The 27,943-nt window shown below is 63.1% G+C and overlaps 3 protein-coding genes across 10 annotated transcripts in view; 2 read left to right on the forward strand and 1 right to left on the reverse strand.

The window, feature by feature from the left end:
- The first annotated feature begins 1,541 nt into the window (after window positions 1–1,541).
- Window positions 1,542–14,758, forward strand: GPR179 (G protein-coupled receptor 179). 6 transcript variants are annotated; one of them, XM_051794706.1, is made up of 12 exons: window positions 1,557–2,172; window positions 2,647–2,755; window positions 3,784–3,886; window positions 4,442–4,629; window positions 4,796–4,864; window positions 5,212–5,321; window positions 5,946–6,184; window positions 6,598–6,736; window positions 6,922–7,027; window positions 7,542–7,688; window positions 7,982–12,466; window positions 12,749–14,758. In XM_051794706.1, exons 1-12 carry the CDS (start codon window positions 1,682–1,684, stop codon window positions 13,631–13,633), a joined length of 7,071 nt encoding a protein of 2,356 aa, XP_051650666.1. In that variant the 5' UTR covers window positions 1,557–1,681; the 3' UTR covers window positions 13,634–14,758. The 6 variants fall into 6 exon arrangements, with proteins under 6 accessions (XP_051650664.1, XP_051650666.1, XP_051650665.1 ...); XM_051794705.1 differs by having other exon boundaries at window positions 7,982–11,308; window positions 11,591–14,758; XM_051794707.1 differs by having other exon boundaries at window positions 7,982–11,308; window positions 11,741–14,758.
- A 627-nt stretch (window positions 14,759–15,385) lies between these two features.
- MRPL45 (mitochondrial ribosomal protein L45) lies at window positions 15,386–19,486 on the reverse strand. The gene is made up of 8 exons (XM_051794710.1): window positions 19,362–19,486; window positions 18,948–19,146; window positions 18,674–18,791; window positions 18,387–18,485; window positions 17,721–17,769; window positions 17,095–17,244; window positions 16,341–16,514; window positions 15,386–15,851 (listed from the first exon to the last, which is right to left on the reverse strand). The coding sequence occupies exons 1-8, from the start codon at window positions 19,416–19,418 to the stop codon at window positions 15,792–15,794; spliced, it is 906 nt and encodes a 301-aa protein (XP_051650670.1). The 5' UTR covers window positions 19,419–19,486; the 3' UTR covers window positions 15,386–15,791.
- Window positions 19,487–25,028: 5,542 nt separating this feature from the next.
- Window positions 25,029–27,943, forward strand: part of NPEPPS (aminopeptidase puromycin sensitive) — a 41,754-nt gene continuing 38,839 nt past the window's right edge. For 2 of the 3 annotated variants that reach the window (XM_051794831.1, XM_051794832.1), the window contains exon 1: window positions 25,030–25,234. In XM_051794831.1, coding sequence (XP_051650791.1) covers window positions 25,112–25,234 — 123 coding nt within the window. In that variant the 5' untranslated portion in view covers window positions 25,030–25,111. Of the gene's footprint in view, window positions 25,235–27,943 lie in introns of all 3 variants that reach the window. The other variant, XM_051794830.1, reaches the window with a different exon arrangement.

Here is a 27,943-nt window from a genome sequence, read left to right on the forward strand (position 1 = left end):
GCACGGCCGCGGAGCCCCCCCGGCCCGGCCCGGCCCGCCCCGCTCCGAGCGCCGCCGCTCCCGCTCCGCCCCCGCGCTTCCGCCGCTGGCCGCGCCCCCCCGGCCCCGGTCCCGCCTCTCCCGGTGGTTTCGGTCACGCCCCGGTGTGTGTGGATGTTGTCCGTCCCCGGCCCCGAGCCCCCCGCGCGCACGTGGAGGGGCCGCGGGGATGCGCTCCGAGCACCGGGACCCCCTTCCGAGCACCGGGACCCCCTTCCGAGCACCGGGATGCGCTCCGAGCACCAGGATGCGCTCCGAGCACCGGGATGCGCTCCGAGCCCCCGCACCGACCGACGGCCCCGACACCCGCGGGCGGCCCCGGCTCCGAGCCCCGGCACCCACTAGCGGGGTTTGGGGGGCACGTAGGGTGGGATCGGGGGGCAGCGGGGACACCCGGGGACGAAGCTCCGGCCGCGACCCAGGGGACTCGTTCCCCACCCCGGTACAACTGCGGGGGAAACTGAGGCACGGGGGCACCGTCACCTTCACGTTGCGAGCCCCGCGCGGCTCTTTCGCGGCTCTTGCCCCGTTTGTCGCCCCACCGGAGGAGCGGGGACGGGGTCCAGCGCTCCCCACACCTGCCCGGGGCTGGTGGAAAGGGAGGTCACCGTTGCTTCAGGCCGGGGAGGGGGGGAAGCTGAGCACCTCCCGTGCCTCAGTTTCCCCTGTGTAACCACGGCAGTGCTGCGCGGGACCCAGGACATCACACTTGGAGGGTGGGTTTCGGACCCTGCTCGCGCCCACCCCCATCCCGCACCCACCCCCGCAGCCCCACAGGGACATCCCGGGTGGGTGACAACCCCCGTTCCCACCCCACGGCCGGAGGGGGCTGCGGGACTGGATCCCTGGACCATCTGGGGACCCCGCGGGCGCCCTGCTCCCCCCCCGGCTGCCGAGGGGACTGGGATACCGGCAGGAAAATTCCCGTTCCCGTTGCCATGGCTTCCCATCAGGATGCTCTTGCATCACGGCCAGCCCGAGGGGCCGGGGTGCGGGGGTCCCCCCGGGGGCTCGGCGCAGGGTCCCCCCTGGGCTCAGGGCGGGGGGCTCCGGGGCAGCGCTGCGGCCCGAGCGGGAGCGCGGGGGCGGGCGGGGGGGCTCCGGGCAGCGCCAGCCGCTGAACACGGTTTGGAGCCGGTGACGTCTGCTCCGGCATCGCCGAGGGAGGAGAACGGGCGGCAGAGCGCGGGGCCGGCTCCGGGCAGCGCGGGGGTCCCTGCCGGCCATGCGCCCCCCGGGCCGGCCGGGGGGGCCGCCGGGGGACGGGGGGCTCCGCTGAGCCCCAGCCATGGAGCCGCGCCGCTGGCCGCTGCTCTGGGGCGTCCGCGCGGTGCTGGTGCACCTCACCGTGCTCACGGCGGGGCAGCGCCCGCAGGAGAGACCCCCGCGGCCGGCGGGATGGTCACCGGGCCCCTCGTCCTCGTGGGCGCCCACCCTGGAGCCGGGAGCGCCGGGGGACGCCGAGGGCTCGGCGGCAGCGCTGGCGTTCCTGCGCACGGGGGATGCCCAGCGCCTGGCCCGGGCCAACTGCAGCGGCGGGGGGGTCGCGGCGGGACCCCCCGGCCCGGGGCCACCCCCGGCCCTGCGAGCCGCCCTCCGGGCCGCCCCCGAGGCACTGGCACACACCGCCAACTTCCTCAACATGCTCTTCCAGACCAACGACATCCGCGAGGCCAGCGTGGCCGAGGACGTGGAGTGGTACCAGGCGCTGGTCCGCAGCCTGGCCGAGGGGCACCCCTGGGTGCGCCGGGCGGTGCTGGCCCTCGACGCCCACCCGCTGGCCCCCAAGCCCCGGCTGATGCTGCAGGCCACCAAGGGGGACGGGCAGATCCTGCTGCAGGACGTCTCGGCCTCCGCCCCCAGCCTGGGCAACCTCAGCTGGGACAACGAGTGGTTCAACGCCCTCAAGTCCCAGCGGACCCCCCAGCTCCGCAAGCGCGTGCTCAGCAACGACCTGCGCAGCATGGAGACCCCCAAGTGGCAGCGGGGGGACAGCTACGTGGGGGACCCGGGCCACGTGAGGTGGTCGCCGCCGTTCCTGGAGTGCCGGGAGGGCAGGTTCCTGCCCGCCTGGGCGGTCACGCTCTCCTCCGCCTTCTATGGGCTCAAGCCAGACCTCAGCCCCGAGTTCAAGTAAGTGGAGCCCGGAGGGGCTGAGGGGGGGGTTGTTAAGAGGGCTGGGGGGTGCCCTGTGTGTGTGCTGGGGGGTGCAGCTGGAGGTGTCACCCCGGGGTGTGCCAGCACCCTGCCTGTGTCCCTCGGGGGGGTGTGAGCGCTGCACGTGTGTGTTTGCACATCCCTGGGCATGGAGGTGATCCCTGCCCTCCCTTTGTACCCCCCTGTGCTGCCCACCTTGTGCTGCCACCCTTGTCACGGCCGTGCTGGGGGTGGGTGAGCCAGGCTGGCACCCCTCCTGGGAGCTGGGGATCTCCAGACAGGGAACATCCCTGTCCGGGGGGCTGGGGACGTTGCTGACACCTCACATCATCCCCCCCAGTCCCCACAGCAGTGCCAGCCCAGAGATAGCGGTGGGACACGGCCACGCTGGGTGGGGGGCACAGGGTGGGCCCACAGGACCCCCGGGGCTGAGCCCATCCCTCTGCACAGGGGTGTGGTGCGGGTGGACGTGGAGCTGCGGGATGTGGCCATCGACCAGTGCGCCAGCGGCCCGGGCTGGTTCTCTGACACACATCGCTGTGACCTCAACAGCACCCAGGTACCCTGCACCCCATCCCTGCCCCCACCAGGGCTGGGGCACCCCCACACCCCATCCCTGCCCCCACCAGGGCTGGGGCACCCCCACACCCCATCCCCGTGCCCACCAAGGCAGGGGCACCCCCACACCCCATCCCTGCATCCACCGGGGCTGGGGCACCCCCACACCCCATCCCCGTGCCCACCAAGGCAGGGGCACCCCCACACCGAACCACCCCCGGGCTGCCCCTGCCCCGTGTCCCTCCCTCCGGGCTGAGCTTTATCCTCTCCCGGCCGATCCATCTGCTTCGTTCAGCTGCTCCCGCACCGCAGCGAGGGGTTTATTGTGCAAATCTTCCCTCCCCACCGCCAGCCTCGGGCGAGTGACCCGGCCGCTCCCTGCCCGGGCACGGCGGGCACGGGGGGTTGGCAGCCGGTGGGCACATCACCCCAACTCCCCCATCCCCTCTGCCGGCGCCCACCCGGTGATGCCCGAGCACTTCAGGGCTTGGCTCCACCGTCAGCACCCCCAGCCAGGGCAAACCCCACCTCCTCCCAGCTTTGGAGTCCCACCCCGGCGGCCCAAAACTGTCCCCACGTGGGAAAGGCGTCACCAGCCGCTGTTTCCTGCCAGCGGTGCCCTCCGGAGGGACGGGCTCAGTGCCGGGCATCCCTCCAGAAAACAACAATGCCCAGCAGGGCCGCCAGCACGGCCCGTTCGGGGCAGGATGCGCCGGGGGAGGAGGATTAGGGAGCAGTGCCCGGCCTGGCACTGCCGTCACGGCTGGGCAGGATTAGGGCGCTCGGCTGCATTAGGTGTCCATTTAGGTTTTAGGGAGGGATTTGGGGCCAAGCTCTGGCTTTTAATTCTGAAATGTTTAACCACTGATTCCTCCTGAGCGTGGCGGGGGGAGGATGGTGTGGGGTCAGGTAGCCGTGAGCTGGGGGCTGCTGGAGCCCCTGGGGCCGGGGGGATGCAGGGATGGGGGGAACACACGGGGTGGGGGACAAACCCTTGCCCTCCTGAGTGTCTCAGCCTGTCTCCTTCAGTGTGTGCCCCAGGAGAGCCGTGGCTTCGTCCTCGGGAGGTACCTGTGCCGGTGCAGGCCGGGCTTTTACGGGGCCGGCGGAGTGGCCAGCGGTGCCTGGGCAGGTGGGTGCCGTGCCAGGCCCCGGGGGGGCCTCGTTTCACCCAGTTTTACCCATGGATACAGCAGTGGGATCCGGGGCTGGGGGGCTTTGGAAAGCCAGAACGTGTGCCCTGGCACGGGAAGTGCCACCAAGCCCTGGGTTGTGGTGATTTCAACTGCATGAGGTGATTCCCCCTGGATGTGGGGTTTTCACCTGGACACAGTGTTTTCACCTGGATGTGGTGGTTCCCCCTGGATGTGGTGATTCCCCCTGGATGTGGGGTTTTCACCTGGACACAGTGGTTCCCCCTGGATGTGGTGGTTCCCCCTGGATGTGGTGGTTCCTCGTGGACATGGTGATTCCCCCTGGACGTGATGATTCCCCCTGGACGTGGTGGTTCCCCCTGGGTGTGGTGGTTCCCCCTGGATGCAGTGGTTCCCCCTGGATGTGGTGTTTTCACTTGGACACGGTGGTTCCCCCTGGACGTGGTGGTTCCCCCTGGTTGTGGTGATTCCCCCTGGATGTCGTGGTTCCCCCTGGGTGCAGTGGTTCCACCCTGCCCTCACTGTGTCCCCAGGGCCGGACGGGGGGTCCCGCCTGGCGTGCTGGCCCTGCCGCCCGGGCTGTGCCACCTGCGAGGACGACAAGCCGTGCCTGATCCAGGAGGACCCGGTGCTGCGGGCGGCCGTGCTGTCCTGCCAGGCCTGCTGCATGCTGGCCATCTTCCTCAGCATGCTCGTCTCCTACCACTTCAGACGGAGCAAGGCAAGGTGTCCCCAAGTCCTCCCCCCTCCGCTGTCACCCCCTGCCCTGCTCCCCTCCCACCCCAAACCCTGCGGTGTCAGGGAGGGGGATCCCCCTGCCCTGGCTCCATCCCCTCTGGGCACCAGCCGAGGCTCTGGGCTGCACCCTCACACCTCTGTCCCTGCAGAGGATCCGGGCATCGGGAATCATCCTCCTGGAGACCATCCTCTTCGGATCCCTCCTCCTCTACTTCCCCGTGAGTATCCAGCCGTTCCCCGGAGCTGAAAACCTCCGGGGTGGAGTTCACAGGATGGAACTGCCCCAAGCAGGGCACGGGCACGGCTCCACCTAATTGTTAATTTTGCTGGCACGGTCCCTGGGGGCTGCGGCATAAACCTTCTCAGAAAACCAAATCCCTTTTCTCCTGCTGGCTGCGGGAATTAATCCCCTCCCAAATCCCCTCTCCCTCCCGCACGAGCTGCCGTGGCAGCGGGGTCAAGGGGAGGGGAGGGGGGTGCTGGCTTTGAAAGCAGGTGATTTCCGAGGCTCTGGAGGTGGGATCCACGCCGTGCCATCCATAATCCCTGCCTCCCACCTCTCCAGGTGTTCATCCTGTACTTCAAGCCGAGCATCTTCCGCTGCATCGTCCTGCGCTGGGTGCGGATGCTCGGCTTCGCCACCGTCTACGGCACCATCACCCTCAAGCTGTACAGGTACCCAGGGCGGGGGGCTCGGGGCTCGGGACCCCCGTGCCGAGGGGTTTGGGTGGTCGGCATCCCCCTAATGGGGAGCAGCGGGGTGGTCTGGACTGCCACAGTGAGGGGATGTGGGTGCTGGGGACCCCCGCAGTGGGGGGAATTTGAGTGTTCAGGACCCCTGCAGTGGGGGGGTTTGGGTGCTCAGGACCCCCGCAGAGGAGAGGTTTAGATGCTCAGGACCCCTTCAGTGGGGGGAATTTGAGTGCTCAGGACCCCCATGGTGAGTGGGTTTGGGTGCTCAGGACCCCCATGGTGAGTGGGTTTGGGTGCTCAGGACCCCTGCAGTGGGGGAGTTTGGATGCTCAGGACCCCCACAGAGGGGAGGTTTAGGTGCTCAGGACCCCCACAGAGGGGAGGTTTAGATGCTCAGGACCCCTGCAGTGGGGGGGTTTGGGTACTCAGGACCCCCATAGTGAATGGGTCTGGGTGCTCAGGACCCCTGCAGCGGGCAGATTTGAGTGCTCAGGACCCCCATGGTGAGTGGGTTTGGGTGCTCAGGACCCCTGCAGTGGGGGGGTTTGGGTGCTCAGCACCCCCACGGCAAGGAGGGCCGGGGGCTCACCCCTGTGCCCCCCCCAGGGTGCTGAAGGTGTTCCTGTCCCGCTCGGCCCAGCGGGCGCCCTACGTGTCGAGCGGGCGGGTGCTGAAGTTGCTGGCGCCCATCCTGCTCCTGGTGCTGTGGTTCCTGGCGGCCTGGACCATCGGCATGCTGGAGAACGTCAACAAGAACATCCCGCTGGTGATCCGCACCCAGACCGCCCACGGGCTCCACTTCTACATCTGCGGCCACGACTGCTGGGACTACATGATGGTCATCGGTGAGACCACCCCCAGGGCACCCCGGGGGTCCCCAGAGCCCTACATGATTGATGGTCATCGGTGAGACCACCCCCAGGGCACCCCGGGGGGCCCCACAGTCCCAGGACCCCGTCCCCTAAATGTGCCGTGCAGGGTTTTTGTTTCCTTGTCCCATTTAATCTGCTCCAAGGAGGGGCTCCCATCGCCCTGGCCCTGGGTAAATCACCTGGGGCAGCTCTTGAGTCCTGGAGGTCTTTGGAAAGGCCGTGCCAAGGGGTGATCCAGACCCAACATGTTCCAACAGCACCCAGGGTGAACGTGCCGGGCTGGGTGCAGGGGGGTCCTGCCGGGCAGCAGCACCCATGGGTGCCCCCCAGAACAGGCAGGGTGCCAGGGCTGGGTGCTCAGCATCGCTCCCTGCTCTGCCCCACAGCCGAGATGCTGTTCCTGCTGTGGGGCAGCTTCCTGTGCTACGCCACCCGGGCCGTGCCCTCCGCCTTCCACGAGCCCCGCTACATGGGCATCGCCCTCCACAACGAGCTCATGATCTCCGCTGCCTTCCACGTGGTCAGGTAGGACACGGGGCCCAGGAGGGGCTGGGAACGGCGATTCCCATCCCTGGGGATGCTCAGGGACCGTCCCCAAGCAGGGGGGAGCCGTGGGTCGCCGGGCAGGGGGAAGCTGTGGGGTCTGGGGGTGGGGAGGGGGCTGTGGGTGCCTTGCTGGGACCTGGCACTGCCCTTCTTGCCCCTTCCAGGTTCATCATCATCCCCTCCCTGCATCCTGACTGGACTCTGCTCCTCTTCTTCGCTCACACCCACGGCACCGTCACCATGACCCTGGCCCTGCTCTTTATCCCCAAGGTACCGTGTCCCAGGAAGGGGACGGAGCTGGGAAGGGGCTGGAGCAGCTGAGGGAGCTGGGGGGGCTCAGCCTGGAGAAAAGGAGGCTCAGGGGGGACCTTCTGGCTCTGAAACCCCCTGACAGGAGGGGGGAGCTGGGGGGGGATCAGGCTCTGCTCCCAGGGAACGAGGGACAGGAGGAGAGGAAATGGCCTCAAGTGGCACCAGGGGAGATTTGGCTCGGATTTGGGGGGAAATTTCTTAATGGAAAGGGTTGTAAAGCCTTGGAATGGGCTGCCCGGGAAGGTGGTGGAATCACCATCCCTGGAAGCCCTCAAAAACACGTGGATGTGGCACCCGGGGACACGGTTCAGTGGGGACACGGGTTACAGGCTGGCCTCGGTTTCAGGGGGCTTTTCCAACCCTGGTGATTCCACGATTCCAACGCTCAGCCCGGGGACTCTGGGGGCTGGGGCTGGGGTCCCCCGGCGCTTCAGGGACCCCTCGGTGAGTGCCCTCTCCTGGCCCCCCCCAGTTCCTGCACAGGGGCTCTCCGCTGCGGGAGGAGATCACGGCCGAGGTGTACGAGGACGAGCTGGACATGCGGCGCTCGGGCTCCTGCCTGAACAGCAGCATCGCGTCCGCCTGGAGCGAGCACAGTCTCGACCCCGATGACATTCGGGTGGGTGGCACACTCAGGACCTTCTTTTGACGCTGGTTGTGCAGAGTAAGAGGTGCCTTTCGCAATCTTTTCCTGACGCAAAGCGAAGGGGGGGGGGGAGAGAAGGGGGCGCAGGGTGACCCTCCCCGGGCGGGCAAACCCTCTGTGTGACCCGGGCTGGAGGGGACGGGCAGCGCGGGGAGGGGGGTTTGGGGACGCGGGGGCAGCCTGGGCGGTTTGGGGGGGGGCTTTTTTTTACACCCCCCACTTTACGCGCCCTCCTCTCTCCCCTCCCTCTGCCGCGCCCGGCGCAGGAGGAGCTGAAGAAGCTCTACCGGCAGCTGGAGGTGCACAAGACGTGGCGGATGGCCACCAACAACCCCCACCTGCCCAGGAAGCGCAGCTCCCGCCGCAGGCTCGCCCGCTCCATCCTGCGCCGCGGGGCCGAACCGCCCGAGGCCCCGTCCCGCCGGAGCAGCGCCGGGGACCGCGGGAGCATCCCGGGCCGCCGCGGCTCCTCCGCCCGGCGCCCGCTGGACGGCGGCGGCACCGGCGTGAGGATGCGGGACGAGGGATCCCGGCGCCGCTCCTCCGCCCTGCGCAAATCCCGCAGCTCCGAGGGGCCCCCCCGAGGGTCGCCCAGCCCCGGCATCCTCCCCGCCGAGGAGCCCTCGCCGGGGAAAGAGGAGATGGACGTGACCTTGGAGCAATCCGACAGCGACTCCCTGGACGCCGCCCCGCTCGTGTGCAAGTCGGCCAGCGCCCAAAACCTGTCGGGGCACTGGCAGAGACCCCCGGCCCGGGCACCCGCCCTGCAGAAGTCACACAGCGTGGTCAGCGGGGCGCGGGAGGAGGCCCTGCTGGCGGCCAGCAGAGCCGCCCGGGAGGGGTGGCACAGCGGCAGGCAGCTCTCAGCCCCGGCCTCGAGGCACCCTCCCGGCCGTGCCCCTCCCAGGGAGGCCGGGAAGGCCAAAATCCCCGGCGAGAGCTGCTCCCAGGAGGACACGTCCCCCCTGGGCGATGCCAAGGTGCAGAAACACGTCACCTACGCGCCCACCAAGAGCGTCAGCGTCGACAGCGCCCACCCGCCCAGGAAGGTGCGGGTGGCCGTGAGGAAAACGCCCCCCGTGCCCCCCGTCCGCTACGAGAGCCTGGGGAGGCACTCGGTGCCCGCTGGGGACTCCCTGGAGCCGGCGGAGCCACCGCGGGACCCCCCGGCACCAGCGGGAGAGGCAGAGGGGACACCGGAGGGGACACTGGAGGGGACATCGGAGGAGACACCGGAGGGACACCCGGGGCGCTCGTCCCCCCCCGCGGGGAAGGGCGGGCTGCTGAGCCCACCCCCCATCTCGGCCCAGGTCTGTCCCTGGGAGCTGATCCAGGACGAGATCCTGAGCAGGAAACAAAAAGCCGCCGAGGCAGCAGACTCGGGGACCGCCGGTGACACGGAGACCCCCGAGCCCAAACCAGCCCCTGCCAAGACCTTCCGGAGCCTGGGCCTGGCCATCAAAGCCCTGAACCGCTCCCGGGGGAAGAGCGTCCTCAGGGGGAGGAGGGAGAGCGAGGGGAGCTTCAGGAAGAGGGGGAGCAGCAGGAGGGAGAAGTCCAGCCTGGCCGAGGCTTCGGCCACGTCCCTCGGGGGCACCGGCCCCGACCCCGCTGCCAAAAGCCCCGAGGGGGGCAGGCAGAGGCCAGAGCCCCCCAGCCGTGGGTACACGGTGCCCTGCCAGCACAACAACAACGCTGCCACCCCCGGGGAAGCCACGGGCTGGGGGGACAGCGGGACAGAAGGACACTGGGACAGTCTGGCGCCAGGGACAGCTGGTGGGGACGAAGTGGCAGAGCAGCCCAGTGGGAAAACACAGGTGGAGCCCCAGGAAGGGGACGGGGCTCCTGGGGTGGATCCAGGGAAGGACATTCCTGCAGTGGATCCAGGGAAGGATGCTCCTGCAGTGGATCCAGGGAAGGATGCTCCTGCAGTGGATCCAGGGAAGGATGCTCCTGCAGTCACGCTGGAGGAAGGAACAGCCAAAGGGCTCCAGGGGATCAACGGATCCATCCAGCCCCAGGAGCACACGGAGGAGGAGCAGCCACCTGCAAAGCCCACCCCGAGCAGCCCCCAGCCCTCCACCACCAGCGTGCAGGGAGAGGCCAGGGAGAAGCCAGGGGCTGGGGCTTTTCCCCCAGGATCCCTTGGAATCCCAGCGGGAAGGGGAGCTCTGCTGCGCCAAGAGGCCGTTGCTTCCCGGGAGGACGGGGGGCTCCTGGTGGGTGAGGAGAGCCCGGCCAAGGTGCTGGAAAAGGGGAGCAGCCAGGCTGAGCCCCTCGGTCCTGGGGGGAGCCGGGGCACTGCCAGAGCCTGGGATGCAGCGGGGAAAGCTGGGAGTGTGCCCAAACCTTCATCCCAGCAAGCTGGATCCGTGGACAGCAAAAAGGCCACCATCTGTCCGTGGGAAGTGGAGGATGAGCCACGTCCTAGAACAGAAATCTGCCCCTGGGAAGAGGCTGCAGCTCCAGCAGGGAAGGAGGGATTGAGGCAGGACACCTCCAAAAGGGAAGGCAAGCCAGGATCCAGAGGAGTGGGAGATACTAAAGCAAAGCTGGCAGGGATGGGCAGCCGTTGGGAACAGCGCGGGGACACCGGGATGTTTGCAGAGCTCGTCAGGAAAAGCCTGGAAAAAGCTGAGTCCAAGAAATCCCAGAGTATGGAGAGCATAAAGGAGGAGATCTGTCCCTGGGAGAGCCTGGGCACCGAGAAACCCCCAGAACAACCCCCTGCCAGGAGCACAGCTCTGCCCAAATCACCTTCGGGGAAATCCCAGAGCACAGAGAGCCTGAAGGCAGAGATCTGTCCTTGGGAGGCTCAGGAGCCCAAATCCAGTGACAAAGCCAACGTCTGTCCCTGGGAAGGGGCTGAACCTCCATCAGGTAAAGAGAAACTCAGACCATCCACTGTGAGCAAAAGCCCTTCTGCAAGTCAAGGTCTCCTGAAAGAAACTGGAGTTGGTGCATCTGGAAAGGAGGAGAAAGCAAGGAGAGACCGTGAGTCCGTCTGTCCCTGGGAGAGCACAGACATGGAGCAGCCACTGCCCAAACCCCACACTGGGAGCAGAGAGCCATCAAAGAAATCAGCAGAGATCTGTCCCTGGGAGGATCAGGAGCCCAAATCCAGTGACAAAGCTGAAATCTGTCCCTGGGAGAGCACGGACATGGAGCAGCCCCTGGGCAAAGCCCGTGCAGGGAGCACAGAGCCTTCCAAGAAATCCCAGAGCAAGGAAAGCCTGAAGGCAGAGATCTGTCCTTGGGAGGCCCAGGAGCCCAAATCCAGTGACAAAGCTGAAATCTGTCCCTGGGAAGGGGCTGAACCTCCCTCCCAGCAGCCAAAGGCAAAGCAGGTTTCCCAGGGGGGCTCCAGGGGGGACAAGCGCATCACGCGCCAGGCAGCGCTGGCCAGCCCGGAGAGATCCCCAGGGAAGGGCAGCAGGGACAGGGAGGCTGTGTGTCCCTGGGAGAGCCTGGGCACACAGGAACTCTCAGGGACATCCCATGTTGTGGGCACAGGGCTGCCCAAGTCAGCTTCGGGGAAATCCCAGAGCGTGGAGAGCCTGAAGGCAGAGATCTGTCCTTGGGAGGGTCAGGAGGTCAAATCCAGTGACAGAGCTGAAATCTGTCCCTGGGAGGGGGCTGGAGCTCAGCTGGACAAAGGGACAGCCCCAGGGAAGGACAGAGTCCCACCAAAAGAAAGGGCCACCTCCAAACCTGTGGAGAAGGGGAGCAGAGACCGTGAGTCTGTCTGTCCCTGGGAGAGCACGGACATGGAGCAGCCACTGCCCAAACCCCGTGCAGGGAGCACAGAACCGTCAAAGAAATCCCAGAGCAAGGAGAGCCTGAAGGCAGAGATCTGTCCCTGGGAGGATCAGGAGCCCAAATCCAGTGACAAAGCAGAAATCTGTCCCTGGGAGAGCACGGAGCAGCTCCTGGGCAAAGCCCGTGCAGGGAGCACAGAGCCTTCCAAGAAATCCCAGAGCACAGAGAGCCTGAAGGCAGAGATCTGTCCCTGGGAGGATCAGGAGCCCAAATCCAGTGACAGAGCAGAAATCTGTCCCTGGGAGGAGGCTGAACCTCAGCTGGAGAAAGCAGTGGCCCCAGGGAGGGACAGAGTCCCACCAAAGTCCTCCAAACCTGTGGAGAAGGGGAGCAGAGACCGTGAGTCCGTCTGTCCCTGGGAGAGCACGGACATGGAACAGCCACTGCCCAAACCCCACACTGGGAGCATACAGCCATCAAAGAAATCAGCAGAGATCTGTCCTTGGGAGGCTCAGGAGACCAAATCCAGTGACAAAGCTGAAATCTGTCCCTGGGAGAGCACGGAGCAGCCCCAGAGCAAACCTGGTGCAGGGAGCAGAGAGCCTTCCAAGAAATCCCAGAGCAAGGAAAGCCTGAAGGCAGAGATCTGTCCTTGGGAGGCCCAGGAGCCCAAATCCAGTGACAAAGCTGAAATCTGTCCCTGGGAAGGGGCTGAACCTCCCTCCCAGCAGCCAAAGGCAAAGCAGGTTTCCCAGGGGGGCTCCAGGGGGGACAAGCGCATCACGCGCCAGGCAGCGCTGGCCAGCCCGGAGAGATCCCCAGGGAAGGGCAGCAGGGACAGGGAGGCTGTGTGTCCCTGGGAGAGCCTGGGCACACAGGAACCCTCGGGGACATCCCATGTCATGGGCACAGGGCTGCCCAAGTCACCTTCGGGGAAATCCCAGAGCGTGGAGAGCCTGAAGGCAGAGATCTGTCCTTGGGAGGGTCAGGAGGTCAAATCCAGTGACAGAGCTGAAATCTGTCCCTGGGAGGGGGCTGGAGCTCAGCTGGACAAAGGAACAGCCCCAGGGAAGGACAGAGTCCCACCAAAAGAAGTGGCCACCTCCAAACCTGTGGAGAAGGGGAGCAGAGACCGTGAGTCCGTCTGTCCCTGGGAGAGCACGGACATGGAGCAGCCACAGGCCAAACCCCGTGCAGGGAGCACAGAGCCTTCCAAGAAATCCCAGAGCAAGGAAAGCCTGAAGGCAGAGATCTGTCCCTGGGAGGATCAGGAGCCCAAATCCAGTGACAAAGCTGAAATCTGTCCCTGGGAGAGCACAGAGCAGCCCCCGAGCAAACCCTGTGCAGGGAGCACAGAGCCTTCCAAGAAATCCAAGAGCACAGAGAGGCTGAAGGCAGAGATCTGTCCTTGGGAGGGTCAGGAGCCCAAATCCAGTGACAGAGCAGAAATCTGTCCCTGGGAGGAGGCTGAACCTCAGCTGGACAAAGGAACAGCCCCAGGGAAGGACAGAGTCCCACGAAAGTCCTCCAAACCTGTGGAGAAGGGGAGCAGAGACCGTGAGTCCGTCTGTCCCTGGGAGAGCACGGACATGGAGGATCTCTCCCTGAAAACTGCAATGGAGAAGGAGCCATCCAAGAAATCCGACAGCACGGAGAGCAGGAAATCCGAAATCTGCCCCTGGGAAGCAGCAGAGCCCACGGGGTGGGAGAAGGAAAGCTCCAAAGCAGGTGTGCACCCACGGGGAGCTGACAGAACATCCCAGCCTGGGATGGGAAAGCCAAAGCCGGTGGCAGGAGCCAGTGCTGGGTCTCCAACTGCCCTGCTGGAAAAATCCAAGGGCAGCTCTGATGGGGAGGCCAAGCACAAGCCCCTGTGCCGGCTCCTGCCCGGCATCCAGCCCCCAGGGACGGGCAGCAGCCCCAGCCCTGGCACTGGCCTGGCTGAGGTTTGTCCCTGGGAAGCAGAAGAGGCTCCATCAGCACCTGCCAAGCCCAGCACAGACACAAGGAAAAGCTCGGAGGTGTGTCCCTGGGAGGAGGAGAGTGTGGATCCCACCCTGACCCACCTCGGCCAGGGCAGAGCCAGGGGGACCCCCCGGGATGGGGAGGGGGGTGAGAGGGAAACCCAGCCCGAGGTGTGCCCGTGGGATCACCAGTAGCCCCATCCCTAAATCCCAGTGCAGATGTGGTTTTTGGGGAGGGAAAGGCTGGGGCTGGAGGCTGCTCCCACCTGCAGAGCCCCCGTGCTTGGCCCGAGGTCTTTGCTGGTCCAACACCAACGTCAGGACGTGTAAATACAGCAAATAAAGGGTGTTGTTACAGAGTGTGGGCTGAGAGGCTCGTTTGTGGGGGTGGGGAAGAGCTGAGAGATCCCCCAGGAAGGGGCTGTGGAGGGAACCCAGGAATGAAGTGCTTGAGCTGCAGAGGTTGGAGAGGGGAGATGGGGAGCCACGGGCTGCTCAGCTGGAAGGAAAGGCCATGGGAAGGCCATTCTCCCCCAAAAGGCAGACATTCCACAAAAAAACGACCCTTTTCATTCAGAGCCAGAGCTGGAGAACCTCACAGAGTCCCAGAACAGTTTGGAGGGGATCTTTAACACCATCTCCTTCCACCCCCTGCCATGGGCAGGGACACTTCTGCTGGCCCAGGTTGCTCCAACCTGGCCTTGGACACTTCCAGGGATCCAGGGGCAGCCCCAGCTTCTCTGGGAAAGCCATCCCAGTCCCTGCCCACCCTCCCAGGGAAGAATTGCTTCCCAATCCCCCACCTAACCCTGCCTGTGGGTGTGAAGCCATCCCCCCTTGCCCTGGCACTTGGGAACACTCTCTCCCCATCTCTCCCGGAGCTCCTTCAGGTCACAATCAGCTCACCCCGAAGTTTCCCCTTTTCCAGGCTGAACAATCCCAGTTCTCTCACCCCTTGAGTAGGTCTGGGTTGAGGAGTCACCCCCCCACCTGTCCCAGCACACACAAGCAGCAGCTCCCAGGGAGTTATTTTTGCCCCTGGCTCAGCTCCCACACTCCAGAGCCCCGAGGGCCTCCCCGGCTCCCCGAGCGAGGCGGAGGCAGAGGCTCCATTTAGAAAGTCCTTTCAGGAACAGACAGATTGTGACACCCCTCTGGCTTCCAAAAGACATGAAAGGGATTCCGTGGCTGGCTCCTCTCCCAAGGCAGCAGAGAGATGATGTTCTGCCCTTCCAAAAGAACATCGTTCACGAGAAAAAACCCGCTGAAAACGCCGCGAGCACGAGGAGCCACAACTCCTTTTTTCTTTTTTTTTTTTCCTCTAACAGCTCTGCAAAATCTCTTTCAAAGCAGAAATAAAAACGCCCTGAACTCTCAGGGATGAAATAAAAGTGCTCTGGAAATGGCTGATTTGAAAAAGCAAGACAGGGCTGAAGAAGCAAAAGCTTTGTTACTGGGTGACTAGTGAGCATTTGGCTCTTGAGGGACTTGGCTGAGCAGAGCAGGGAGAAGGTTAATTCCCAGGGAAAAGGATAATTCCCAGCCCTGGAGAAAGGGAACCTCTGGGGAGGTGTTTTCCCAACCCATCCTGCACAACCAGGCACTGATGCAAAATGTCAGTGTGTCCACAGGATGGTGCCAGTCCCCCACTGACAGCACAGAACCCACGAGCTCTGCCACCAACACCAAACCCCCAACCCTGGGAAAGGCTGACCCTGCAAGGAGCCAAAAATGACATTAAATTGAATTATCAGTGCTGTGCTGCAGCCCCTTGGGGAAACTCCCACTCAGCAGGAGTCCAGTCCCAGCACCCCCCTCCCCAGAATTGGATTTAAAGTGTTCTTGCTGCTTTTCTCTGGTTTTTTGTTTGAAAAAAAAATTAAAAAAAAGGAGGATGGGAATCAGTAGGAAAAGGGAGGGGGAGTGGGAAAACAATGTGCCAGCAGCTACTGGTGGAAGTTTTAATGAGTGACCAGCAGGTCTGTGACACTTCCCATGGAAGTGACAAATATCCCACGTCTGGACACACTTCCAAGGGCTCTCCAAGAGCCAAGGGCTCTCACAATGGAAGTCCAGGACAGAGAATGGCCCTGAGGACAAACACAGGGGGGGTGAAGCTGCAGCACACAGAGTCCTTGGACAGAGTAAAGCCCTTCTCAGGGCTCATTCAAATCCCTCTCCCGAGCTCCTCTTGCTCCTTTAAGGACACATTTGGGGTGACTGGAGTCCATTTCTGAAGCCACTTTGTTTGCTGGCTGCTCCCAGGGCAGGCACAGCCACATCCAAGCATTCCCAGCCCTGCCTCCCTCCCAGGCTGCTGGCACTGCTGTCCCTGTGCAGGCTCCAGAACTTCCTATTTCACTTCTTCATACTCCTGTGAGGGATCCAGGCTCGGGCCAGGAATCATCACCGTCTGCAAGAGCAAGGAACAGGATCAGCAGGAGGCAGAGCAGCTCTGAACTGCTGCACTGGGGATTCCTCACCTTGCAGAGAGGAAGGAAGGGGAGCAGAGGGTTGTGGAAAGGGGGAATTGGATGGAGGGAAAACAGGGAAAACGCAAGGGGGGAATGGGGGGGGATGACAGGCCTTGTACCACACTGGAATTCTCACCTCCTTCCCTCTAGGATCTGTTTTTAGTAACACAGGGAGACAGAGCCCCTGCAGCACTTGGCCAGGTCAGGCCCAGGGAGAAACAACCCCCCTAAATGATCCCACACCTGCCCTCAGCCTCCTGTTCCAGCTTCCAGGTGCTCCAGGTGACAACACCACGACAACAAACAGCTCTGCTCGTGGATCAACCCCCCACCCTCCCCTCACAGGGAGCTCAGCTTTGTCTTCATCCCTGTTCAACCAGGAACCTGCATTTCCCAGCCACGCTGGTGCCTTTTCCTGCTGGGATTACCTTGACAATGGGATCCTTTGGAGGGGCCCACTCTGGGATGATCTTCCCGTGCATCCTCCACGAGCCATAGGGGTTCACCAGGTACCTCTCAAACACCACATACTCCAAAACATCCTTGGGCACCTCCTCCCCACCGTACATGAGCCGCCCAAAGCGGTCGTAGATGGCCAAAATCTGTAAAAACAGCCCAAAAAAACCAGGTTGGGAGGGGCTTGGAGTGACCTGGGCCAGTGGAAGGTGTCCCTGCCCATGGCAGGGGGTGGCACTGGATGGGCTTTGAGGTCCCTTCAAACCTAAACCTGTGTGGGATTCTCTGTGATCAAGTGATCAGAGGGATGGGGCACCTTTCCTGCATGGAAAGGCCGAGGGAATTGGGATTGCTGAGCCTGGAGAAGAGAAGGCTTTGCAGTGACCTCACTGTGGCCTTCCAGGACCTGAAGGGAGCAACAGGAAAGATGGAGAGAGACTATTCACAAGGGCCTGGAGTGACAGGACAAGGGGGGATGGCTCTAAACTAAAAAAGGGAGATTTATATTGGATATTGGGGAGGAATTCTTCCCCGTGAGGGTGGGGAGGGGCTGGGATGGATTTCCCAGAGAAGCTGTGGTTGCCCCAACCCTGGAAGTGTCCAAGGCCAGGCTGGAGCAACCTGGGCTGGTGGAAGGTGTTCCTGGGTGGAACTGGACGATCCCCAAGGTCCTCCCAGCCCGACCCATTCCCTGATTCCAAGGAGAGCAGGGGCTCAGGGCTGTACCTGCCGGGTGTGCATCCTCACTGTCACCTGCCCATAGAGGTTGCCCCTGTTCACGAGGCTGTCACAGCGGACATGGACCACCCTGGGGGGCTCCAGGGACTCCACAAACCTCCACCTGATGGTCTTGTACCTGTTCCCACGGACCATGTCCTGCAAGGGGTAAAAACAAGCAGCAGCTCGACTCGGATGAGAACACAACAAGAAAAGTGCTGCATCCAGCAGGGTGTTTAGTCATCAGGGGTTCCCCTCCCAGCTCTTCGCTGCATCCAGGAAAAATGAGACATGATCAGGTTTAGAGAGCTTTAAAAGCCATGGAAGAGGTCAAGGCACTGACCTCTGCTCTCTGTGATCAGTGACAAGACCCAGGGAACAGCAGGAGCTGTGTTAGGGCAAGTTTAGGCTGGATTTTGGGAAAAGGTTCTTCCCCCAGAGGGTTGATGGGAACTGAACAGGCTCCCCAGGGTTTGGTCACAACCCCAAGGCTGCCAGAGCTCAGGGAGTGTTTGGGACAGGGTGGGATTGCTGGGGTGTCTGTGCAGGGCCAGGGGTTGGACTTTGATGCTTGTGGGTCCCTTCCCACTCAGGATGTTCCACGATTCCACACTATTTTGCAGGCAGACACTCACGGGGTAGCAGCGCTCGGTCACCAGGGAGTGAAGTTTCTGCTTGTTGAAGCTGCAAAGCAAACACACCCCCTTACTTGGGCACAACAAAGAGGCTTCCCCACAAATCCCTGCCTTTCCAGGAGACACACAGGCTCCTGGCAAAACAGGAAAAGCCAAATTCTCAGCCGTGACAAATGAAACGAAAGGAGGGCACGAAGGTTGAGCTGAGCTGACACAGCTCCAGGGAAAGGGCACAGGAATGGGGGAGCCAGTTCTGACCCAAATGTTTTAGGGATGTTTGGAGCTGGAACCAAGAGCGAGGCAGGTTTGAAATCTGTCACTGGAGAGCAGAGCCAGCCAGTGGAGTGTCATTTCATGGAACCACGGAACGGTTTGGGTTGGAAAGGACTTTAAAAGATTATCCAATTCCACCCTTGCCTTGGGCAGGGACACCTTCCACTAAACCAGGTTGCTCCAACCTGGCCTTGGACACTCCCACAGGGATGGGGCAGCCACCCTGGGAATCCCTCCTTGTCTTTCTAATCCTAGGAGGGTGGAACTGGATGAGCTTTAAGGTCCCTCCCAACCCAAACCATTCCACCTTTCCATGATTCCATGAAAACCAGAGCATGTCAGCAAAGAGAGGCAGGTCCTGCAAAACCCACACCAGCCAGGGAAGGGTCTTACTTTGCCAGGGAATTGTGAGCCTCGATAAATATCTCCTGAGCCTTCTCTGGGAAGGTTTTAGTGCTGAAATCCGGGTCGTGATCTTTGATCTTCCGCAGGCTGAAAAGACAGGAAAAGGAAGGAAGGAACAGGTTGGAGCTGTCCCAGGTGTTTTGGGTGATGGCAGCCTCTCAACCCCCCAGTATCTCACAGAGACAGACAGAAGACACCAGTTCTGCCACAACACAGACCCAGCAAAGCTCCTGCAGCACAGAATTAAGCTCATTAATGACTGAGGAGGCACTCACGCCAGCTGGGAGGCCGCTGTCTGCTTCAGCTTATCCATCTTCTGCTTCAGCCCCTCCTTGGACAGGGTGGACAGGCGGGCATCGCCCTCGGGAGGGACATATGGATCCATGATGTCAGCTGGGAGAGGGAGAAAAGGTCAGGAGGGGGCTCAGAACCAGCAAAATTAAGGAATCAAAGAAGCAGGTGATGATATTTGCGAGGTGAAACAGGAGCACGCAGGGAATTGCTGGGCCAGGAGCTGCTTCAGTTTTGGCCCCAGAGCAGCTGCCCCACCTGTGGAAGCCAAGTAGAAGGTCCGTTCTATGTGTTCGTCGGGAAATATCGGCGCCGCGGACTTGAGCCGCCGCATCTTCTCCTCGGGGGTCAGTTCCCGGGCCCAGTCGGGGACCGCAAAACTCTTCCTTTTCCTCGTTCTCACCGGGACGACGAGGCAGGACGGAGCCGCTCCGGGGCGCAGCAGGGACCCTGCAGCCTAAGGAAGGGAAACAACAAAACCGGGATTGACACACGCAGCTCCAACACCTTGATTTACCTCCCCTCACACCTCCCAGGCGTGAACACACACCACCTGTCCCGCGTCCCTCCGCGCGTTCCGTCGCCCCTGAGCGCCTCATATCCCTCAGCCCGCGTCCCCCGCGGTCTCCTGAAGCCCCTCCAGCCCCTCACCGCGCTCCCCTCGAGCCCGACCTGCCCGAGGAGCCGCGGGACCCTCAGGCCCAGCCCCGCCGCCATGGCGGCCGCCATCTTGTCCCGCCGCGGGGGCTGCCGGGAAGGTGGAGGAGTCCGATCCGCGGGGTGGGCGTGGTTTAGCGTCGGGGTGGGCGGGGCCCGTGTCCGTTTTGTGGGCGCGGCCAAGGAGGGGGTGTCGCGCGCCGGGAGGGGGCGTGGCCGGCGCGAGCCCGCGCGAGCCCGCGCGCGCGGCAGCGAGTGGAAAATTCCATCGGCTGCGGAGCTTCCCGAGGGGGCGGGGCCAAAGGAAGCTCCGCCCCCCACTCCCGCGGAGGGTGGGGGGATGACCCCCCCCCCGTCGTGCCTGGCGCAGTGCGGGGGGGGGTCCTGGGAACCGAAAAAGGGGGTGATCCCCCCCACCCCGGGCCCCCCATCCTGCCCTATGGCGGGAGTGCTGTGGGTGTAGGACCCCCCCGGACACGCAGTGCTCCCCCCAGACCAGCAGAACCCCTTCAGACCCGCAGAGCACCCCACAAAACCTGCAGAGCCCCCCCTGGACACGCAGAGCCCCCTCAGGTCCGCAGAGACCCTCCCAGACCCGCAGAGCACCCCCAGACCCGCAGAGCACCCCCAAGACCTGCAGAGCCCCCCCGGGACACACAGAGCCCCCCCAGGCCTGCAGAGACCCTCTCAGACCTCCAGAGCCCCTCCCTAAACCTGAAGGGCTCCCCCAGACCCGCAAAGCCCCCCCCAGGCTCCCGCAGCCCCCCCCAGCAGCTCAGCGCTCGGTACCCGACGCTTTCGGAGTTTCCCGTCACGGGGATGGTGGCGGAGGGGGGACTCGGGGACAGGGGTCCCTCTGAATGTCTCTGGAACAACCTGGAATCCTGGGATGTGGCACCCTCGCGGGGCTGCTGGCAGAGAGGGGCAGGTGGTCAGGGGTCCCTCTGAATGTGCCCAGGGCAACCCGGGCTGGAGCGTTTCTGGGGGGCTGTTGGCAAAGCGGGGGATGCTCAGGGGGAAGGATCCCTCCAAACCTCCCTGGGACAGCCCGGGATGTAGCGCCCCCGGGATGCTGCCGGTGGAGGGGGGCTCAGGGGCAGGAGTCCATCCGAATGACCCTGGGACGGCGCAGAACACTGGGATGCAGCACTCCCGGGATGCTGGTGCTGGAGAAGGTCTCGTGTTAGGTGCCTGTCCTGATGACCCTGGCACAGCCCAGACCCCTGGGATTCAGCATTCCCAGGATGCCGCTGCTGCTGGAGACGGGCTCAGGGGCAGGGCACCCTCCAAATGTCCCCGCTGGCGAACGCCCTAACACAAAACAGCTCATCCCACACCCTCTCCCCTCGAAATTCCACCTCTGGGAGCCGCAGGGACACCCTGGGGATGCTCATCACCCGCCCACGGCCCCACAGGCCATCCCAGCACGGGGTTTGGGGGGGGTGCGAAGCCCGGGGGGGGCCCTCGAAAGCCGGGGGGGGGGCTCGTCGGGAGGCTCCGGGCGCGCCGGCTCCGCCTGGCCCCGCTCCCAGTTTGCTTTGGGGACTGTTGATCTTGGCTCCGGGGCCGCGTTGCTCCATCGGGCAGCTGGTTAATGTGTAGTGACGGCTCCGCTGTGCCCGAGACCGTTGATCCCGGCCCGCGCTGTTATCTGCGCCGGCGGGAGCGGGATGAGCCGGGAGCGGCCGAGCCAGGGGGCAAGGGGGAAGGCCAGGCACCCACTGTGTGTGTGTGTGTGTGTGTGGGGATGGCATCTGCATCCCAAAATTTGGGGTGACGCTCGTGGAGGGTCAAAAATAGGAGAGGGGGGATGCTCCCCGCTGTGCCACAGTGGGAAAACTGGACCTGGTTTGCCCTCTGGAAAACAGGGATGAAGCCCCGGGGCTGTGGGGGCTCCAGTCTTGGAGCAGACGGGGCTGAGTCACTGGTGCCCCACGGCCCCAGCGCTTTCCCACGGCTTGGGACTCGTGGGGCTGGATTTTCCCGGCCTGTCCGGCTCTCCTGGCTGCAGAGCTTCCCTGTGGTACCATCCCAGCCGGTTTCACCTCCGTGGGCATCGTTTCAGGGCTCTGGAACCACCCCGGAGCCACATCCTCGTTGTGGGGGGCTGCTGGGATCTGGGAGAATCCCTGCCTGCAGTTTGGGACGGGGCTCCATCTGGAGATGCCACCTGATGGTGCCCCCAGCCCACGTGTGACCTTCCCCTTGCACAACCACCACTCTGCCAGGGATTTGTCCCACGGGAGAGCAGGATCAGGGCTGGGATCAGGGCTCTGAGCTGTCCCTGCCACCTCCAGGCAGGGGCTTGGCCACATTTCCCTCCATCCATCCATCCTTGTGCAACTCGTCCCAGGTACCTGGCGAGGCAGGAGGCGACGGGAAGAGCCGCACGCACACACAGGGACACACAGGGAGAGGGAGAATCCAGGCAAAACGCCTCCCATCCCCCCGGGAATGTCCCGCAGAGCAAGAGGCCCAGAGAGCCACTTCGCAGCTTCGAGTGCTGCTGTCCCCCTGCTCCCAAATACCAGAGATTCCAGCCCTAAGCCCAGACCTTCGAGGCAGGATTAGCCGGTGCCCTCCGGCTGCTCCCGCTCCGGCCAGGGACGGCCAAAGCTCCGGCGAAAGAGAGAAGGAAAGAAAAGCCTCCCTGGGGAATTTCCTTTTTCTTTTCTTCCCCCTTTTTCTCCCCCCGGTTGGAAGGGAGCACTGACAGCGGTTGGTGGCTGTGGGGTAATTACAAGTCCTGGCTTCCACCCTGTTTGTCCCCAGGCCCTCCCCAGTCTGGTGCTGCAGGAGGACCCGGTTTGGTTGGGACACTGCGGAGGAGGAGGAGGCTTCCCCCTGGCTCTCTCCACGGAGGCTCGGTCTTTCTTCCCTCTTTCTCTCTGGATTCTTGCTGACAGCAGCATCTGTCATCTGACAATACCTCCAGCAGCCACAGAAAGTGTCCGGGGCCCTTTGCTGAGCACGTGGCCTGTGGCCACTGGGCCACTGAGCCCCCTCACATGCCAGGAGGGCACCCAGTGACCCTTTGGCCACCGGGGATGGGAATTAAAGCTCAGAGGAGACAATCCCCTGCGCTTCCCTCCCGCGGTGCCAAGCAGCTCTGCTCCAGGAATAGGTTTATCCTGCCCCTGACCTCATCGTGGCTCTGCCCATGGCCATGAGCTGTGCCAGGGCAGGGAAGGGAGGGGATTTTGGGGGCTGGCAAAATCCCTCAGCACGACTGTGGCACGGCTGGGCTTCATCCCTCTGGCCAGCCGTGGTGGCCTCGGGGTGTCCCCAGTGTGGCACGGCCGGGCTGAGTCCTATCCCATCCATCCTGGCTGCAAATCCCTCATGGAACCTCCTTGATGAACCGTGGGATCACCGCTCCAGCCCTTCCCTCACCGAGGGGGGAGACAGGACTTTCTCTCCGGCATCCAGCTGGGAGCTCACTCCCAAAACCAGCCATGAAACACCCCCGGGCCGGGGCCCAGCCCACGGTCTGCCCGTGTCCGTGTGTCCCGCCGAGGCGCTGGGAGGTGGCGGGATGGAGGAGGGATGGAGGAGGGCGGCAGCTGCCGCAACCCCCCGCGCCGCTCCAGCTGTTTCCAGCTGTTTCCTTGTCTCCCTTTCCCTCCCTGGGGCTCTGCAGCACAATGCGGCCCCGCAGCAGCCCCAGATGAACCCGGGTTGGTTTTTATAATGATGTGCTAAGAGCTGTCTGTACTTTCTCCCTGCCCCAGTTCGTGCCGCTGGCTCCTCCAGGTCTCAGTGAATCCCTGCTCCCTCCCTTGGATTCCTGCTTCCCTCCTGGAATCCCTCCTCCCTCCCTGCTCCCTCTCTTCAATCCCTGCTCCCCTCCCTCCCTGCCTTATATTTTAAACAGTGAGGTACCACTTTTAGCAAAAATAGATTTTTTTTTTTGGGGGGGGGAAGAATGAAAAAAAAAGGATCAGTCCCATTTTCCGGTGGTGGAAGGCAAGGAATGATTTCCAGCTTCCTCCTTAAAACAGGCAGTTTGTGGCACCCCCAAAGCCATGGCACACACGCTTTTGGGAGGCTGAGATTAATCAGATCCATGTTTAACACCACATGGAGCCAGAGCATGAGTTCTTTGATCCGAAACCCAGAGCAGGGCTGGGCTGTGGCTGTCACCCCAAAAGCGGGGTGCAGGGAAAGCTGTGAGCAGCGGGACCCCCCATTAACGAGGCGCCCTGGGCCACCCCCTTGGACCCATGAGCACCAGGACCACCCATTAGTGGGGAGAGCTCAGGGACTCCCCATTAATAGGGTGCACTGTGCCATTCCCGGGCCTGTGAGCATCAGGACCCCCATAATGGGGTGCACTGAGCCAGAGTGTGCCCAGGTGGCCAAGAAGGCCAATGGATCCTGGCCTGGCTCAGGAACAGGGTGGCCAACAGGTCCAGGGAAGTGATTCTGCCCCTGGATTCAGCACTGGTGAGGCCACCCCTGGAGTGCTGTGTCCAGCTCTGGGCCCTGAGCTCAGGAAGGACATGGAGGGGCTGGAGCAGGTCCAGGGAAGAGCAGCCAGGCTGGGGAAGGGACTGGAGCACAAGTGCTGTGAGGAGAGGCTGAGGGAGCTGGGGGGGCTCAGCCTGGAGAAGAGGAGGCTCAGGGGAGACCTCCTCACTCTCTGCAACTCCCTGCCAGGAGGGGGGAGCCAGGGTTGGTCTCTTTTCCCAGGCAACCATCAGCAAGACAAGAGGGCTGGGTCTGCAGCTGTGCCAGGGGAGGGTTAGGTTGGAGATTAGAAAGAATTTCTTTGCAGAGAGGGTGCTCAGCCATTGGAATGGGCTGCCCAGGGAAGTGGTGGATTCTCCATCCCTGGAGATTTTTAAGAAGAGACTGGATGTGGCATCAGTGCCATGGTCTAGTAAGCGCAGCGGGTTGGATCGAGGGTTGGACTTGATGATCTCGGAGGTCCCTTCCAACCCAGCTGATTCTATGATTCTATTCTATGATCCCCCCCAGATCCGTCAGCAACGAGACCCCCCATTAAGGGGGTGAGCACCGGGACCCCCATTAAGGGGGTGAGCACCGGGACTCCCATTAAGGAGTTGAGCACCGGGACCCCCCTCACCGCCCTCCCCGTTCCCCATCCCCGTGAGGGAGTGAGGGGAGAGGGGGCGTGACCGCGCGGGAGGGGGCGTGGCCTCAAAGGGGGCGCGTCCACTCCGGGGAAGGGGAGGGCGTGTCCAAATCGGGGAGGAGGGGGGGGGCGCGTCTTTGCGCACGCGCGCTGCTCCCCCTCCCGCCTCTTACGCAACGCGCTCCGTCTCCGCCGCTCTTCCCCCCCCCCCCCCCCGCGCCGCGCGCGCTACGTGCGCGGCCGCGTGGCGCCGCCGCGCGCACGCGCACGCGCCTCCCGCCTCCCTCCGCCCCCCTCCCCGCCTCCCCCTCCCCTTCCCTCACACCGGGGCCGCCTCGTGCCGGGAGCGCGCGCGCGCGCCCCCGCCCCTCCCTCCTCCTCCCGCTCCCGCTCCTCCTCATCCTCCTCTTCTTCATCACCATCCTCATCATCATCATCACCGCCACCACCACCACCATCCTCCTCCGCTCCTGCCGCTCCTCCCTTCCCGCTCCTCTCTCTCTCTCTCTTTCCGTGTGCCGCCGCGTCGCCCTTCCCGCCCCGCCGTTCTTCCTCCCCCCCCCCCACCCCTCCTCCTCTCCCCTCTCCTCCCCGTCCCCTCCCCGCGCCGCCGCCGCCGCCGCCCCGCCGGGGGGGGGCCCAGCCCCGCACCCCCCGCGCTCCCGCCATGCCGGAGAAGCGGCCGTTCGAGCGGCTGCCCGCCGACGTGTCCCCCCTCAACTACGGGCTCTGCCTCAAGCCGGACCTCATCGACTTCACCTTCGAGGGAAAGCTGGAGGCCGCCGTGCAGGTGAGGCCTCCCCTCCCTCCCCCCCGCCATCCTCATCTTCCTCATCCTCCTCCTCCCGTCCCCCCCCCTCAGGGGTCCCTTCGCTCACCCCCCTCAGGGGTCCCTTCATCCCCCCCTCGCAAGTGGATCCCTCAGCCCGCCGCCCCCCCCAGGGGTCCCTTCACCCCCTCAGCACCCCCAGGGGACCCCAGGCCCTCAGGGGTCCCGTCCCCCCCTCCAGGGCCCCGGTCGCCCCCTCCCCACGCGGTCCCTGAGGGACCCCCCGAGACCCCCTTTCCCCTTCCCCTCAGCCCCGGGGCCCGGCGGGCAGGTGCAGGGAGGCCCCTCGGGGCCGTCCCCGCCCTCCTTTTCCATTCACTATGGATGGATAAACCCTCCCGGAGACACCCCAAAACCCTCCCCAGCACCCCCCGCACCCCCCCAAACCCGGGGGGGGGCCCCGCCCAGCCCCGCTGCGGCCCCCGCGGGTCCCCCCGGGCGGCTCCTCCCGGCACAGCCCGGGATGTGGGATAACCCTGGAGCGCCTGGGAACGCCGGGATCTGCCTGCCCGGGATCCCCCCAGACCCGTGGGGAGCCCCCCCTAAATCCATGGGGAGCCCCCCCGTCCCCCCGCACTGCCGTGCTCGAGCCGCCGGGAGCTCCATCCAGGCGCTCGGATGGCTCGGGATTTTGCTGGAAAAAGCCTTAATTTATGCGGTGAAAGGAGAAGTGCCCGGTGTGGCACGGGGAGGGTAGGCCTCGGTGTGCTGGAGAGGCTGGGATAGCGCCGGGAAGGGGTTTGCAGACCTAAACCGCTGAGTTTTCAAGCCTTTTCTGAAAGGCAGAGACCTTCCCCCGTGAGCTCGTGCTTCAAAGCCATAAATTTGTTTCATCACTTTGATGAAATCCTTGAAGTCTCCCCCCAGTCATTCTCAGGCTGCTCTGCCACCCAAATTCGCCTTCCTGTCTTTCCTTGTGATTTGAAATGGGTACGGAACTGTAAGGGACAACTGGGTTGTTCTTTCTTTTTCCTTAAAAAATGGGATGGTTGCACAGAGAGCTTAAAAAACGTTCGAGGGAGATTTTTGAATCCGAGGTGGGAACAGATTTAAATCCTGCTCCGAGGAGGTGGTTAAACCTTGTTTTAGAATGAGGTAATAAATACAGTAAGGCAATAAACCTGCTGAATGTGAAGCACAGGTAGAGAGGAGAGCCAGTGACTCCCTGGGGAGCGCCGGTGGAAGGGGGAAAAGCAGGGGATGATGGGGAATCTTGTGACTTTGGGGACCTGGAGGAACCCGTGCAGAGATGAGTAAGTTTGTGTCATGTGACAGAAATATTGAAAACGTAAATCTCCTCGTAGATCTGGTTCTAGCCCGGGGTTTCGAAAATGCCAGCCCGAGAAATTCCCGATTTCTTCCGCCTTAATCCCGGCCACCTATTCCTGTCTTCGCACCCAAGGTGCTGCTCCTCAGTCCTGGTACAGCTGTGGGGCTGTAAATGGGATCACTGAAATCATCCAGGTTAAAAATAACACTCGGGGGGAGGGGAGCAGTGGCTTTTTAAGCCAGCGTTGCTGCTGAGGAGAGGAGTGTTGAACAGCAGCCTTGGGATCCCCGCTTGGATCCAGGGATAACCAGCACTCGGAGGCTTCCTCTGCCACTGCTGGCTGGCTTGCAGGTTTTAGTCCTGTGGAGGTGTTTTTAATATTGTCTGCCGTGCAGGGGGATTGCTCAGGGAATTCCTGGAGCGGTGGATACACCTGGAAATGGGAAATCCTGCACTCCCCCACCACCGAGGAACAACAGGGGTCTGACAGGTTCCAGGCTGTAAAAAAAAACCAAACAACCACCCCTGGTTCACATCCTGATGTTCCCACAGGAAGGAGGATGAAAAAACCCAGAGGGCGAGGCTTTTAACAAGGATTTAACTATGTATCTTTATTTTGGATAACTTTTAACACCCTAAAGCAGGGACTCACCAGGCTGCTGTGGAAGGCAGGGCAGGAAGGTGGCTGAGGGGTCAGCCTTCACCTGCCTGGCTCAGGCTGGAAGTCTCCCTGGAGAGGTTTGCTGTGGCTGCAGAGCACAGGGAAGGCACAATTCCAGAAAAGGAGAGGGCAACTGCTCTGCACCTCCATGGGGAGAAGAACAACCAGCTCACCCACAGTGCTGCATGGACAGGAACGGCCCCCTGAACAGAGAACAGTGACTGTGAGCATGTTCTTATTGAGCTGGGCTTGAGTGTAGGAAACAAAAAGACATCTGTGTGCTTTTGGGGTCAAACTGCTTCAGGGAAGGACCTGTTGGCCCTTTCTACCTGCACCTGGTGGAGGGGAGCTCAGCAGAGATGTCCTGCTTTCAGCAAAGCTTGGCATCATTGTGCGTTCATTGAGGCAAAAGGGATTTTGTGCTGAGCCACAAACTTTGAATTTTCCAGATTTTGGGTAGGGAAACACATGTGCTGCTTCCTCTTGAAGATCCAGCTGTTGTTTTCCTGTAGCCAGTCAATAGTTACCAGCCCCTCAGCTCCAGTCCAGTTTGATTATGGCTGGACAAGCCATAATCCACGTCAAGGACTTAAACCAGAGATGCTTTCTGACCCATGGGGTGAGTTCTGACACTTTGACACCAGATTAACCCCCCAAAAAAGGGGAATACTTTTCATTTCCGTGCATCAGAAGCGATTTGTTTGCTCTGTTGTTTTACATCTTTAAGAGCAGAGTGGAA

Source organism: Manacus candei, unplaced genomic scaffold (genome assembly GCF_025592945.1).
Source record: "Manacus candei isolate 608988 ecotype Guabito, Panama unplaced genomic scaffold, ASM2559294v1 h1tg000040l, whole genome shotgun sequence".
NCBI classification, from domain to species: Eukaryota; Metazoa; Chordata; class Aves; order Passeriformes; family Pipridae; genus Manacus; species Manacus candei.

Excerpts from the sequence above, each read along its gene's own strand:
- GPR179 (XM_051794704.1), top strand. The coding sequence starts at position 1,682 with ATGCTCTTCCAGACCAACGACATCCGCGAGGCCAGCGTGGCCGAGGAC. Across the intron at positions 5,322-5,945 it reads ATCACCCTCAAGCTGTACAG|GGTGCTGAAGGTGTTCCTGT; the intron begins GTACCCAGGGCG and ends TGCCCCCCCCAG. Across the intron at positions 6,185-6,597 it reads GGACTACATGATGGTCATCG|CCGAGATGCTGTTCCTGCTG; the intron begins GTGAGACCACCC and ends TCTGCCCCACAG.
- MRPL45 (XM_051794710.1), bottom strand. The coding sequence starts at position 19,418 with ATGGCGGCCGCCATGGCGGCGGGGCTGGGCCTGAGGGTCCCGCGGCTC. Across the intron at positions 18,792-18,947 it reads CTTCTACTTGGCTTCCACAG|CTGACATCATGGATCCATAT; the intron begins GTGGGGCAGCTG and ends TCCCTCTCCCAG. Across the intron at positions 18,486-18,673 it reads ACAGCGGCCTCCCAGCTGGC|CCTGCGGAAGATCAAAGATC; the intron begins GTGAGTGCCTCC and ends CTGTCTTTTCAG.